At 46.5% G+C, this 16,142-nt stretch overlaps 1 protein-coding gene and 1 long non-coding RNA gene across 2 annotated transcripts in view; both read left to right on the forward strand.

Annotated features, from left to right (window-relative positions):
• igfbp7 (insulin-like growth factor binding protein 7) overlaps positions 1–14,840 on the forward strand; it is a 50,329-nt gene extending 35,489 nt beyond the window's left edge. The window contains exons 4-5 of the mRNA XM_034182223.1: positions 2,919–3,042; positions 14,316–14,840. Of these exons, the coding sequence (XP_034038114.1) occupies positions 2,919–3,042; positions 14,316–14,338 (147 nt within the window). The 3' untranslated portion in view covers positions 14,339–14,840. The remainder of the gene's footprint in view (positions 1–2,918; positions 3,043–14,315) is intronic.
• LOC117520886 lies at positions 5,833–14,308 on the forward strand. The gene is made up of 3 exons (XR_004563804.1): positions 5,833–8,076; positions 10,733–10,738; positions 13,824–14,308. It is a non-coding gene; the product is annotated as an uncharacterized LOC117520886 (long non-coding RNA).
• Positions 14,841–16,142: the final 1,302 nt, after the last annotated feature.

Here is a 16,142-nt window from a genome sequence, read left to right on the forward strand (position 1 = left end):
CCATTGTTAACACCCACACTGTATAAAAATGTTGACCAACCTACTTCGGGGGCCTTTCACAAGATCGACGCTGTCTGTGAGGGACACAGGCCTGGTTTCTAACGTGACCTTTAAGAAACTGAAAATGAGAAATATAGTCGTTTGGTTTTTGGTAATGTCGTGGCTCGTCTTTAGTCTTCTCAGGATGTCGTCTTTTAGATAACACAAACTAATTGCAAGTGATATGCTAGAAAAGGACACAACACTTTAGAATAATTCAGCCTTAAGCAAGATAAAATGCACAGAGTTTTTAAGTTTATTTAAGCCTTCGACACAGAGCTTAGACAAACTGAGTCCTCTAGAGAGACTGAATATGACAACCGCGCTCGTCTATTTATTGGAGACCCGCGGGCATCGCACATCCTTCAACTTTTTTATTTATTTCATTCCCAAGACATGGTTTTCTATTGGAAGCGTCCTCTAGTGAACCCTAAGCAGGTGTTAGGCCATTATTTCAATGTGACAAACGCTCCCATTAAAACATGAAGGATTACAACTGATTTTTTTTAAAAGACCTTCAGCCACAGGTGCAGCTGGTCTGAGGCCCCCCCCGCACGTGGCCTCAGTCACACGTGCAGCTGGCCTGAGGCCCCCCCCGCACGTGGCCTCAGTCACACGTGCAGCTGGCCTGAGGCCCCTGCACGTGGCCTGCGGGAAAGCACCTAAAAGGCCTTGGAAAGCCCCTGACAGACTGAATGACTAATAGAGCCCTTTTTTTTTGGGTTGAACACCTGCTAGTTCAACCAGAGGACATACAGTTCGGATCAGGACACTTGATAGTTCATCACAGTTCAAATATGGACCTAAAAATTATTCTACAGTCCCTCCTCTGGGACTCGAAAGAGTCCCATTACTTCAACTATACTCTTGGGTTGTTTACTGACAAGACATCTTCATTTGTGCATTGCAATAATAAAAAAGAAAAACACATCACTCGACTTACTGATAACTCTGGTGCGGATATGAATATCAGTGATACTTCACACGGTAAATATATTGAAGTGCAGGTGAACCTACATACTAAGGCACAAGGTGATCAATTAGCTGGATTATATCAACACAAGGTGACATTCAAACATTGAGTTTTGGTATAATTTAAGGCACTTAAAATGGCCACATAAAACAAGTTACATCAACCTCTTAATCATGGCAAAGTAAAGGCTTCACATTGACATCAGTGCAACCAATCATCTTCTGGCATCTATTGACTCACTCAACCAGAGGCTCCAACCCATTATACTTGGTTCTACATATTATTTTGTTAAAGCGTCACACATTTATTATTTAATGCATCAAATAACCCCTACGTTACCACTATTTAGTCAACCAATCAAGAAACTATTCTAAGGTTAGCGCAGCTATGTCTAGTTAAATGTTAAACACAATAAATGGTTTCCCTTCATGTCCGTCCTTAAGTCATTTGCCTTAGTCAATCATATAATGGTTTTCATTATAGGCCATTTCTCAACATTCTCCACTTTGTTTTTCTTCTTTTTCAGCTTGTTTTCTAATGCCCTTTTTGGCCAGACGCCAAATTTAGGCGATGCATGTCTCTTGAGGCATGCTATAATTTAAGAAAAAGGGGTCCCTATGGTGCATCTTTACTACTAAATGTACAAACACGCCGTGTAAGGGTCCCCTTTTTATAACTTTGCAATGTGATATCTATGTGTATGCATTTAGCTTTATCTGTGTTACGCAGATGATGGTAAGGACAGACATTTACCCAACCTTCGTTACTAACATATATCCTTCTTTGTTTTTATTTACACTCAGATTTCTGAAACCAGTCCGCAATTCAAACTCAAGAACCAAGATCATAGTCCGTGTTCAGTGCCATTACGTCAGTCCGCGCTCCTCAGCATTTACTCAGCATCTGAAGTTTTGGGAGAAGTTGGGGAACATGGGGAGGTTGGCCTTTCAGGGGTAGTGGGGGAAGGATCAGGAATTCTGGCTTTCAGACAGTCGTGCAGTTCTCTGATGGATCTTTCCAGCTCCTTGTGCTGCTTGGCCAGGTTCGGATCAGGACACTTGATAGTTCATCACAGTTCAAATATGGACCTAAAAATTCTTCTACAGTAACAAGCAGAATCTTGCATACAACAGTTGGGGGGAAATTACACTAGGGTGCACTTTAATTAGAATCTGAATGGGCCATCACGCTGCGTGCGAGTTAATGCTCTTTTTTGATTAAAATGCACCTGCTGTGTACAGATTGCAGAGATATGACCTGTTCTCACCTTTTTATCATTCGAGTCTCATAAATGTCACAAATTGCTCTATGAAAATTAATGATGACAACATTCTCATGATGTCATTGTCCCAAGATACTGATGGCATGAAATTTCCAGCTTGCCACAAAGTAACGCTGGAAACACACACTGGAGTTGATGTGGGATTAAAGAGAGTGAACGCAAACATGTATTTAAGTAAACTCCAGTCCAATCTGTCCAAGTAATATGCATCCAAGTAAAAGTCCAAATTCAAGTAAAGTTCACTTTAAAACACGACAGCAGCACTATCAACCTGTGTAACTTGTAGCACTTAACTGTGCAGTAAACATCGCTTTCTGCCCTCGGCGATCATGGCGACGCATGCTCCTTATCGGCACACAGCCAGCCCTGACTCCACCCTCTAGCTTTCATATATGTAACTCTATGGTTTATTGGAGGGAATGAATAGTTCAAGAATTTACTATTATTATTTTCTGTACATAAAGTCAGTGAATGAGCACTTTATTGATGACATATCATTCTGACGTAGACATTTCATTGTATGTTGTGTTATTCTGCATCATTTGAAAAATGGCCTTTGACCCCTAACCAGTGTTTCGGCAGGGCTCACTCAGGAGCTGACCAGCAGATGTTGTTGTGTTTTAGATCTCCCCTCTCACCAAAGAAGAAGAAGGGTCATATGAATGTCATGCCACCAACTCTCAGGGGGCGGTATCAGCTTTGGGCACCATTCATGTGGTTGAGTCTATTGATGACATCATTAAGAAAGGTACGAAAAGAACTGCTCCTCTGCACTCTTTCTGATGAAAGCTCCACCCTGAAGAATAATTAGGGCTTTCTGTTGCAGGGACAGACTGAAATGTTGTCTGCACAAGCTGCATAAAATTGCTTTCTCACGGTTTGCGGATTCTAAAACTCTGAGGGTCCTCTTGCTCTTGTGTGTGTGATCAGATGCAGCACTGGCATGTTGATATGTTTCTTTTCTGTCTAATTACATTCTGTGTTGCCAGAGCATGACCATGCTCTCTTTTGAACATTGGGAGTTATTTATCAGACTAAATGTTTCAGACAGTTAAATAATGGCATTCTTTGAGATTGACCTGGATCCAGACTAAAGGTCCTGTCAAACTGGCATTTAGAAGGATTTGCGTATGGATTGCGCACAAAATTGGCCCATATTGGCCAAACATCCGCAATATCCGTGTAACATGCCTGTATGAGTTGGCCGTCATCCGTACACGCCCATGATCATCCGCAGAGGCACGCATGTCCGCAGCCAGGATTTTTGAGCTGTTCAAAAATCTGGATGCGGATGACATCCGCCTTACATACTCCATATATACTCAATTCATACACAATACATACTCACTCTATGCGCTGTATATCTGCCATTAACCGCTGATATCCGCAACTGACGGGGCTTTGCGGCTTGGCAGCTGACCGGGATAGTGTGTAAAACAGATATATATCGTGCCTAACACGTCCACATCACAAACTAAAATATGTTGTAGCGAATGCATACAAATTGGCCACGAATAAAGTGTTTTTATTACATCTGCTTTGCAGCTGATTTGCCCACAATCTGTGAATGCATAACAAACACATCACGTAAACCCAAAGTACTATATGTGGCAGAAAGCGACATACCTGCCAGTCAGTGCCGGTCCGGCTGTGTAGATCCACAAAGACGTAGCTGCTGCAATCCAGGACTTTTATTTAACACCAACAAAAGGAAGAGTTGCTTGTTTACCCACAACTCACTCAAAAAAAAAAAAAAAAACACCGTCTCACAACCTGAGCGGCTTCCCCCCTCCTGCTCGCCAAACTCATGAACAGTTAACAGTTGCATTCGATGACGTTAAAATTGAGGATGGCCCATTGGCTATTCCAGCAATATCAAAGCTTTTGTGTCTGCTACCTACAACTCGCATGGAATGTCTCAAACCGAAACCCACTTCTAGGCATCTTATATATGCTACTCTGGAACCACCCCTAAATCCCAATATTCCAATTGTCAACCCCACTGAAGCCATTAGTCTGGGTCTCATTAATGTAAGGTTACTGTCCTCAAAATCATTGTTGATTAATGATCTAATTATGGATCATCACTTAGATATGATTGGGTTATGTGAAACCTGGCTTAAACCTACAGCTGTCCTCCTCTTAAATGAGGCCTGCCATCAGCATACAAATTTAGTCACGTCCCTCGTGATACGAAGCAAGGCGAGGGTGTTGCTCTAATTTATAAATCTGGGTTTAGTTTACAAACTGTTGGGGGATCTCAAATATAACTCATTTAAACATCTGATACTCTGCTCTGCTATGTATTGCCATGGTCACAAGAATAAAAATCAGGTGTATTACTTTGTCACTGTATATAGGCCCCCTGGCCCATTCACTGCTTTATCGTTTCCCATAATCCCCCTGGTGGCCCCCTGCTTCCCGGAATGCACCGCGGTGCCAGCAGAGTTTCAAAGCCATTTAAACAATGGCTAGCGGGGATGTGGATGGCATCGATTCAGCAAGTTCACAAGGGATTATGATGATGACACGTTCTCCCAAGCTATGAGGGTTATCAAGAGGAGGTGAAGCACCTGTTATGAACTTCTCCTGTGCCCCGATATTGTCTTGTTGTCCATACTTCATGAGGTGTGTTTACATTGTGCCCTGAACTGGATCTCTGCTGAAACTGACTTCTTGCGTAAGTCACAGACCGCGAGACGGCACGGGATTCACAACTGCGAAACAGAGAATACTCTGAATTCTTAGATGAATTTGGTGAGTTTATCTCTAATTTGTCAACCCGTGCAGATAACATTCTGATTGTCTGTGACTTCAACATTCATATAAATAAGCCTTCTGACCCCCTCTGCAAATCATTTATGGACATTATGGATATACAAGGATTCCAGCAATGCATTCAAGGTTCGACACACATTAGTGGAAATGCCCTGGATTTGCTCCTTGTTTGTGGTATTTCTGTCACAGATATCAACATTATGCCTCTTGCATCAGTGGTCTCTGACCACTCGCTTATTAAGTTTACAGTTTCACTGCCATGTTTAGTGGAACAACCTTATTTATCATTGTGGCGACACATCAACTCTTCAACTATGACTGAACTCAAAGCTAGACTGTCTGATATCTTCTTGTCACTTTTGGAAAATGACCATTCAGTAGACAGTCTTGTGGACAGTTTAAACTTGGCGCTCAAAACTACACTCGACATGATTGTGCCACCTTTATTAAAACCAAGCCCCCCAAAAACACAATCATCTTGGTTCAGTGATTACTTGTGTGGCCTCAAGCATAAGGCTAGAGGTCTAGAACGGAAATGGCGTAGTTCAAAACTAGAAGTATTCCACCTCATGTACCGTGATGCTATCTCAGACTATAAGCATGCACTACTGGCTACAAAGTGGACCTATTACTCTGATTTGAGTAACAAAAACAAGCATAATTCAAAGTTATTGCTCAACATGGTGGCAACACATATTCATGGACAACCAACTGTAAGTCACTCTCCTTTTACAGCACAAGTTTTCTTGAATTACTTTGAGAAGAAAATCGAAGACATTAGGTTAAATATATCCCAGCATACCTTAACTCAGACACTACGCCCTGTTATCGAGGTGGATGCCATTACTGAGGTATTACCTAGATTTACAGAATTTGATAGTATCTCACTAGCCGTGCTGACTAAACTTTTAACAACTGCTAAAAGCACAACCTGCTTATTCGACCCGAAACCAACAAAACTGTTTAAAAAGTTACAATCTGGTAAGTCCCCTGGTCCAGATGAACTCAGTGTGGAGTTCTATAAATAATTCCATGATATATTAATTGATCCTCTGTTGTACATGCTTAATGACTCCCTAACTAAAGGCACATTACCACAGTCCCTTAGAGAAGCAAATATTTCCTTGATTCTTAAAGAAGGCAAGATTCCTGAAGACTGCACATCATATAGACCCATCTCATTATTAAACATCGACCAGAAAATTCTTTCTAAAGTGTTAGCAGTCAGGTTGGATAAAGTATTACCCGTCTTAATTAAAGAGGACCAAACTGGATTCATGCACCGTATACTAAATATAAGTCGATACTTCCAATATCACTCTAAAAGCAGCATTGTGCTCTCCCTAGATGCGGAGAAGGCATTTGACTGCATAGAGTGGTCCTACTTGTTTAATACACTGAATAAGTTTGGTCTGGGAACAATCTTTGTAAACTGGATTAAAATCCTGTATAAAAGTCCTCTCTCAGCAGTACTCACAAATGGATTGCTCTTACCCTACTTTGCTATATCTCGAGGAACAAGGCAGGGGTGCCCCTGGCTGAGGTCATCAGAGAGAATGATAGCATTAGTGGTCTTTGAATTGCGGCTAGGGAACATAAAATCACACTTTATGCTGATGATGTTTTGACTGTCATGATGGATCCAGAGACCTCTATTCCCTGCCTTATTGAGACAATCAATGTTTTCAATAGTTTTTCAGGCAACAAGATAAACTTTACCAAGTCTGAGGCTATGCCTCTGGGCCTTTTTAACTTGTAACAAGCTTCTGTGAGATCTTTTCCCTTTAAATGGTCTCTGGAGGGTTTTACTTACTTGGGAATACACGTAAGTCCTAAATTTGAACAGATGTATAAAGCAAACATTCCCCCTTTGTTTGACTGCATTTGGCTTGACCTGGAGAGATAGAACACACTTCCTATTTCCTGAATGGGTTGAATAGCTTTATTAAAAATGAATGTTCTCCCCAGGTTACTCTTCCCACTTCAAATGGTTCCGGTAATGTTGTCTCACAAGATAATTAAACAGTTTAATAGTTGGTTTGGTTCCTTTATTTGGTCTAACAGAAAGGCATGCCTCAAGATGGCCATGTTATGGTGCCCCTCTGTAAAGGGAGGATTAGATCTTCCAGACATTAAAAATTACCTCCTGAGCACACATTTACGAATCCTAGCCGACTGGGTGCATAATAAACCTAACTCATTATGGACGGATATAGAAAGTTCCATGTCTGAATGTCCATTAGCAACCCTATTGTTTCTCAGAAAGATCTGATCCATAAGGCTCGCTTGCTCTAATCCGATTATTCTTAATACAGCTACAGCATGGCGGACGGTAAGAAGCCTAGAAAGCCGTACAAATATAATGTCTATGTTTACACCATTATGGAATAATCCTGAGTTTGTACCAGGCATGAAAGATAATAGATTTCAAAATTGGGCACATACAGGTTTATCTAAACTGAAGGACTTTTTGAGGGACATGTTCTTATGTATTTTAATCAGTTAAAAGGAAAATTTGATATTCCTACAAGGGATTTTATCAATATCTGCAGGCGAGGGATTTTGTTTGTAGGAATGTTCCAGATTCTGTACATCAGGGCATATCAGACACAGAGAGGCAATTTTTTTTTTTTTTTTACCAGGTCACCTGGCTCCATTAGAATATTCTACAATATCTTTAAAAGGACTCTACAGTCCACACCTGACATTTGAGGGAACTGTGGGAGAAGGAACTCAACTGTATAATTTCTGAAGATGAGTGGAAGGATACCTGGAGCAATATGAAAACTTTATGTGTCTGTAATAGAGTTAGAGCAACTCAGCTCATGATTCTCCACAGAGCCCATATTTCTCTGTATCTTTGCCATAAATTTAAGCTTGATTCTTCCCCATTGTATTTAATGTGTAAAGTTGAGACTGGTACCCTCACATATCGCTTTTGGTGGTGCTCAAAAGTACAACATTTCTGGCAGATGATCAGACAGGAACTGAACAAAATATTCTTGTTGTGTGGGCCGCTGAAGAGGAGGTACTGCTGGCCCACCACCACCAGAGGGCGCCCTGCCTGGAGTGCGGGCTCCAGGCACCAGAGGGCGCTGCCGCCTCACAGGAGCAGCCGGGATGACAGCTGTCACTTATCACCGACGACAGCTGTCATCAATCACCAGATCTACAGAGGTATATCAGCAAGACGGCATCTCCACCTGTTTGCCGAGATATCGCTCTACTAAGGAGGTAATATTCTCAGCTGACTGTGTTTGTTGACAGGAATATCTGTTACTTGTGTGAGTTGAACAGTATTCATTCTGTTCCTTTTTTCGACGAGAGGTGGAGGTGGTTTTCCACCATACGTGTTGCTGGGTGCACACGCACCCACTTCTAACTGTGTTTGCTCCTCGCCAGCAGTACCAGATCCGACACGCGGAGGCAGTGGCCACCTGGGAGTTCGGGACTTGGCGGCTCCAGTATTCCCGGGGTTCGGTGGCGGAGGAAATCGTGTGGTTCCGGTTCGACTTCGGACTGATGTCTCCTATCTTCGGGCCTGCCCACATGACATCTTGTATTTGACTTCATTCACTATTGTAATCTGTTGTTGTTGTGAATTTTCACAACAGTAAAGTGTTGTATTTGGCTTTATCCAGTGTCCGTTCATTTGCGCCCCCTGTTGTGGGTCCGTGCTCCTACACTTTCCCAACAGGATATCTCGGCCAACGTCATGGATCCCGAGGGGCGTCAACCGGCTGTTGAACAGCCAATGGAAGAACAGGGCGCACAGGCGTCCGCAGGAGGAATGATCGGTGAGTTGCAGCGAATCCTCACCGCTTTCACGGCTCGGATGGATTTAATGACCGAGCAGAACGTCCTCCTTAACCGCAGGGTGGAGGCTCTCGCCGCGCAGGTGGAAGCGCGCCCTCAGGGCGATGCTGCGGCTCTCCCTCCTGCCGACCCTGTGCGAAACAATGACATTCCACAGGTCGTTCAACGACCCCTCCCACCATCCCCGGAAGCATACATAAGCCCGCCAGAGCCGTACGATGGTTGTGTGGAGACGTGCGCTGATTTCCTTATGCAGTGTTCGCTCGTCTTCGCACAACGTCCCGTTATGTACGCGACTGATGCTAGTAAAGTAGCTTATGTCATAAATTTGCTTCGTGGTGAGGCACGCGCTTGGGCTACAGCGCTCTGGGAGCAGAATTCACGGCTCCTTCAGGTGTATGATGGGTTTGTGAGGGAGTTCAGAACAGTGTTCGATCACCCAAATAGAGGTGAGACCGCTTCAGCCGTGCTGCTGTCAATAAGACAGGGGCGCCGGAGTGCAGCTGCCTATGCAGTCGACTTCCGCATCGCGGCTGCAAGGTCCGGCTGGAATAGCACTGCCCTCCGCGCCGCCTTTGTAAACGGACTGTCACTGGTTCTAAAGGAGCACTTGGTGGCTAAGGACGAACCGCGGGATTTAGATGGGCTTATCGATCTCGTCATACGTTTAGACAATCGGTTAGAAGAACGCCGTCGGGAACGAGACGAAGGGCGTGACCGGGCACGCGTCGTCCCTCTCCCTTCCGGTTCCGACCGCGTTCCGCCCTCCCCACGCTCCACGGCCCCTGCGCTCCGTGTGGTGACAGCTCCCCCTGCTGACGAAGCTATGGACACGAGCAGGGCCACATTTTAGGGCACCAGATAGACAGAGGAGGCTGGCCCGCGGAGCGTGTTTTGTTTGTGGCTCGATAGAGCATCAGGTAAGAGACTGCCCCAAGCGGTTAAACGCCAACGCCCGCCCCTAGAAACTGGGCTAGGGGTGGGCCGAGACATTCACGTGGGACACACCCACATTGCCACACGACTCCCAGTTACAATCCTTTATGAGGATTTAACCCTGAAGGCCCCAGCACTGGTGGACACGGGCTCTGAAGGGAATCTGTTAGACAGCAGATGGGCCAGGGAGATAGGGCTCCCTCTGGTGGCTCTTACCTCGCCTGTGCAGGTACGGACACTAGATGGCTCCCTCCTCCCTCCAATCACACACAGGACACCACCAGTAACTCTGGTGGTGTCAAGAAATCACCGGGAGGAGATTGAGTTTTTTGTAACTCCAACTACCTCCCGTGTGATTTTAGGGTTCCCTTGGATGTTAAAACACAATCCCCGGATCGATTGGCCGTCCGGGGTAGTGGTTCAGTGGAGTGAAACCTGCCATCGGGTATGTTTAGGTTCCTCGGTACCTCCCGGTTCCCAGGCTAAGGAGGAGGTCAGAGTCCCACCCAATCTAGGGACGGTGCCGGTGGAGTACCACGACCTTGTGGATGTGTTCAGCAAGGATCTGGCGCTCACCCTTCCCCCCCACCGTCCGTACGATTGTGCCATTGACTTGGTTCCAGGCGGTGAGTTCCCGTCCAGCAGGGTGTACAACCTCTCACGGCCTGAGCGCGATTCAATGGAGACCTACATCCGGGACTCTTTAGCTGCCGGGTTGATCCGGAATTCCACCTCCCCGATGGGTGCAGGTTTCTTTTTTGTGGGTAAAAAAGATGGCGGACTTCGTCCATGCATTGATTACAGGGGACTGAACGAAATCACGGTTCGCAATCGATACCCGTTGCCCCTGTTGGATTTGTGTTCACGCCCCTGCATGGAGCCCGAATATTCACCAAACTAGATCTCAGAAATGCGTATCACCTGGTTCGGATCCGGAAGGGAGACGAGTGGAAGACGGCATTTAACACCCCCTTAGGTCACTTTGAGTACCTGGTCATGCCGTTCGGTCTTACTAACGCCCCCGCGATGTTCCAAGCTTTGGTTAATGATGTCTTGCGGGATTTCCTGCACCGATTCGTCTTCGTGCAGCGGTTGTTGGAGAACCGGCTGTTTGTGAAAGGCGAGAAGTGTGAGTTCCACCGCACATCTTTGTCCTTCCTGGGGTTTATCATCTCCTCCAACTCCGTCGCTCCTGATCCGGCCAAGGTTGCGGCGGTGAGAGACTGGCCCCAACCCACAAGCCGTAGGAAGCTGCAACAGTTCCTCGGCTTTGCTAATTTCTACAGGAGGTTCATTAAGGGCTACAGTCAGGTAGTTAGCCCCCTGACAGCCCTGACCTCACCAAAAGTCCCCTTCACCTGGTCGGATCGTTGCGATGCCGCGTTCAAGGAGTTGAAACGGCGCTTCTCGTATGCACCCGTTCTGGTGCAGCCCGATCCTAGCCGCCAGTTAGTGGTTGAAGTGGACGCCTCAGACTCAGGGATAGGAGCTGTGCTGTCCCAGAGCGGGAAGACCGATAAGGTCCTTCACCCGTGTGCCTATTTTTACCGCAGGTTGACCCCGGCCGAATGGAACTATGACGTCGGCAATCGAGAACTCCTTGCGGTGAAAGAGGCTCTAGAAGAGTGGAGACATCTGTTGGAGGGAACGTCCGTGCCATTCACGGTTTTCACTGACCACCGGAACCTGGAGTATATCAGGACCGCCAAGCGGCTGAATCCCAGGCAAGCCCGCTGGTCACTGTTCTTCGGCCGTTTTGACTTCCGGATCACCTACCGTCCCGGGACCAAAAACCAGAGATCGGATGCTTTGTCCCGGGTACATGAAGACGAAGTCAAAACGGAGTTGTCGGATCCACCGGAACCCATCATCCCGGAGTCCACTATCGTGGCCACCCTCACCTGGGACGTAGAGAGAACCGTCCGGGAGGCCCTGGCACGAAGCCCGGGCCCTGGAACTGGACCGAAGAATAGACTTTACGTCCCACCAGAAGCTAGGGCTGCAGTCCTGGACTTCTGTCACGGCTCTAAGCTCTCCTGTCATCCAGGGGTGCGAAGAACCGTGGCAGTTGTCCGGCAGCGCTTCTGGTGGGCGTCCCTAGAGGCGGACGTCCGGGAGTATATCCAGGCCTGTACCACCTGCGCCAGGGGCAAGGCCGACCATCGCAAGGCTTCGGGATTGTTACAGCCGCTGCCCGTGCCTCATCGCCCCTGGTCCCACATCGGCCTGGATTTTGTCACGGGCCTCCGTCCCAGGGCAACACCACCATTCTCACGATAGTGGACCGATTCTCCAAGGCGGCCCACTTCGTGGCCCTCCCGAAGCTCCCAACAGCCCAGGAGACAGCGGACCTCCTGGTCCACCACGTCGTCCGGCTGCATGGGATTCCAACAGACATTGTCTCCGATCGCGGTCCCCAGTTCCCCTCGCACGTCTGGAGGAGCTTCTGCCGGGAACTGGGAGCCACGGTCAGTCTCTCATCCGGGTATCATCCCCAAACCAACGGGCAAGCAGAACGGGCCAATCAAGAGATGGAGCAGACCCTGCGTTGCGTGACAGCCGCGCACCCGGCGGCCTGGAGTACCCATCTGGCCTGGATCGAGTATGCCCACAACAGCCAAGTGTCGTCCGCCACCGGCCTCTCCCCTTTTGAGGTGTGTCTGGGGTATCAGCCCCCGTTGTTCCCGGTGGTTGAGGGAGAGGTCGGTGTGCCCTCGGTCCAGGCCCACCTGCGGAAGTGCCGTCGGGTGTGGCGTGCCGCCCGTTCTGCTTTGCTGAGGGCCCAGATGAGGACAAAGTCCCATGCAGACCGGCGGCAGACCCCGGCTCCTACGTATCGTCCTGGGCAGGAAGTGTGGTTGTCAACCAAGGACATTCCACTGCAAGTGGCCTCCCCAAAATTACAGGAACGGTACATAGGACCATTTAAGATTCTCAAGGTCATCAGTCCCGCCGCAGTGAGGCTTCAGCTTCCGGCCTCACTGCGGATCCATCCCGTGTTCCACGTGTCAAGGATTAAACTGCATCACACCTCACCCCTCTGCACTCCGGGTCCGACACCACCTCCTGCCCGGATCATCGATGGCGAGCCGGCTTGGACAGTGCGCCAGCTTTTGGATGTCCGACGGATGGGCCGGGGCTTCCAGTATTTGGTGGACTGGGAGGGGTACGGCCCCGAAGAACGCTCCTGGGTGAACAGGAGCTTCATCCTGGACCCGGCCCTCCTGGCTGACTTCTACCGCCGCCACCCGGACAAGCCCGGTCGGGCGCCAGGAGGCGCCCGTTGAGGGGGGGGTCCTGTTGTGTGGGCCGCTGAAGAGGAGGTACTGCTGGCCCACCACCACCAGAGGGCGCCCTGCCTGGAGTGCGGGCTCCAGGCACCAGAGGGCGCTGCCGCCTCACAGGAGCAGCCGGGATGACAGCTGTCACTTATCACCGACGACAGCTGTCATCAATCACCAGATCTACAGAGGTATATCAGCAAGACGGCATCTCCACCTGTTTGCCGAGATATCGCTCTACTAAGGAGGTAATATTCTCAGCTGACTGTGTTTGTTGACAGGAATATCTGTTACTTGTGTGAGTTGGACAGTATTCATTCTGTTCCTTTTTTTGACGAGAGGTGGAGGTGGTTTTCCACCATACGTGTTGCTGGGTGCACACGCACCCACTTCTGTGTTTGCTCCTCGCCAGCAGTACCAGATCCGACACACGGAGGCAGTGGCCACCTGGGAGTTCGGGACTTGGCGGCTCCAGTATTCCCGGGGTTCGGTGGCGGAGGAAATCGTGTGGTTTCGGTTCGACTTCGGACTGATGTCTCCTATCTTCGGGCCTGCCCACATGACATCTTGTATTTGACTTCATTCACTATTGTAATCTGTTGTTGTTGTGCATTTTCACAACAGTAAAGTGTTGTATTTGGCTTTATCCATTGTCCGTTCATTTGCGCCCCCTGTTGTGGGTCCGTGCTCCTACACTTTCCCAACAATTCTCAGTCAGTCTGAACTGCAACCCTTTGTTTCTGTTGCTTGGGTTAACTGATCCTATTGTCACTGACAGATTTCATAAGAAACTGTACCGAATGCTCACTTTTTGTGGCAGAAAGTGTTTGCTTATTAATTGGATTTCAGACCAGATTCCCAATAGGACTTAATGGCATAAGACTGTTTTCAGTATGTTTCCCTGGACTGTCTCACCTGTCGATGACACCACAAGGATGACGTCTTCCATAAGACTTGGGAACTTTTCATGACATACGTGGGACCGGAAATTTCATTCATCGTTAAAAGAGCATTTGTATTTTGAACATAAAAGTGTCACCATCTGTACGGGCCACTGTTTGTTTGTTGGTTGGTTTGTTTATCACCTTATTTAGTCTTTTATTTGTTTATTGTCTCTTTGTATGAGAGTGTTTATAAAATGAAAAAGGCAATAAACATATTTTGAAAAAAAAAAAAACCTGTTTAATAACCGCTAATGTGTTTGTTTCAGTGACTAAGGAGGACGAGCTGTGAGGACGACCTGATGTCCATCAGTCACCACGTCATGGTTTTCTTGTGACCCTCTTTTGTTTATTTTTTTAATTCTTGATTATTACTTTTACTTCTACTTTTTAATAACCTTTAAAAAGATACAAAGCACACAAACTGTTTTTCTGTGTTTTTGTTGTTTTTTTAATTTGATATTTTTTTATTTAAACTGGCATGAAACTGGTTTTCATGTTGGTAAGATGTGAAAAATATCAAGTATAATCAATTAGACTGAATATTACCACTTACATATTTCATTCCGAATATTTTTGCTCCATTTTACCGGCTGTGCAAATAAACAGTTGCAGGAATTGAAATGAAATCACAAAGTATGCCACAAACAACAGAAAATAAACTTTTTAAAAAGATATATCTGTGTTACTAAAAAAAAGGACCCTCTGAGTTACTGATGGAGATTTCATAAAACAAATCTGGAACAAACTTGGCATCAGCTGTAAGAATAAAGCATTTTTCAGTCTTTTGTGAACGACATGTAATTTGTGTTGTTTGTACGAATGTTTGTTGGCGCCTGGCGTTATTCTGCCGACAGCTCTGCTGAAACAGGTCAGATTGCTGACAAAATCTGCCAAGGAATGGCATTAAATTCTTCTCTTCCACTGAAGATGGTGAGAACACACTGACCAAACTACAGGACATGAAAAGTAGAAGACTTGCTGAGCCATTAAACTCCCCTGTGATCAAATTCCTGATGACTTGTCTCCAAACCATGGCTATCAACGGAATTGTTATAAGAGATTTACCATGAACATGACTCGGTTTGCGTGTCCACCAGAGCAACAACAGTCTACATCTAGACCTACACGGAAATCTGGAGATCATACACTCTTCACACTGGAATGTTTATTCTGCAATTCAGAAAAATGCAAGAAGATTAAAGTCAAAGGATGTTGTACTACTGAAGGTGGATTTGAGTTTGGAGGCTGGCAGGATATTGAACGAGAAGCTGAAGCTGAAGGACTGCTCACTCGAATTAGAGGAAAGGATCTTTTCACTTGTGAAGCCAAGTATCATAGTTCATGCAGAAAGGCATTTCACATCCAGGATCCCAGAAGTTGGCAAAGTGCTAATAATGAGCAGAGGCATACAAAGAAGGCACTGGAAGAAGAACACAGCTTTGCATTCAGTAAAGGTTGTGAAGTCACAGAGAAAGAAGTGCTGATTAACAAGAAATTGATGAAACTGAGTGACCTCAGACGACTGTAGGGCATCCTGAAGGTACAGACTTCCCTAATCCAGAGTACAGGGGCAGCAAGCTAAAGTACAAACTCCAGAATCATCCCAAGTACACAACAACATTGTTGTATTGTCAAGTGAATGAAAGTGGACCACAGTACCATGGCTACATAGTGTATAGCAGTGGCATGAGCATTGATGATGCTATACAAACGGCGTATGCACTGGGATCATCAGACACCATAAAAGAATCAGGGAATCACCTTCATGATGTCATCCAATACAGCTTCAAAGAAGCCAATGACCTGAGATGGCCTCCAGCGTCCACACTGTTTAAAGCACTGTGAAGCTGCGGGTTTGAGTGAGAGGAAAGCCGCGTCGTTACCAGTGATAAGAAGCTGATTCTGAACAAAAGTTGAGCGCGTTGCAGCGCATATTTAGTCAATGACATGTACACACAACAGTATATATTTGATCACTTATTTTTTGACATTTTAGGGGAAGCTGAGCTTCCCTTGCAGTCTTAGAGCAATCGCCTCTGACTTTAAGACACCTAAAGCACTTTACACTAAACGAACGGATCATTTCGCAAATA

The sequence above is a fragment of the Thalassophryne amazonica genome, chromosome 11, assembly GCF_902500255.1.
Source record: "Thalassophryne amazonica chromosome 11, fThaAma1.1, whole genome shotgun sequence".
NCBI lineage: Eukaryota > Metazoa > Chordata > Actinopteri > Batrachoidiformes > Batrachoididae > Thalassophryne > Thalassophryne amazonica.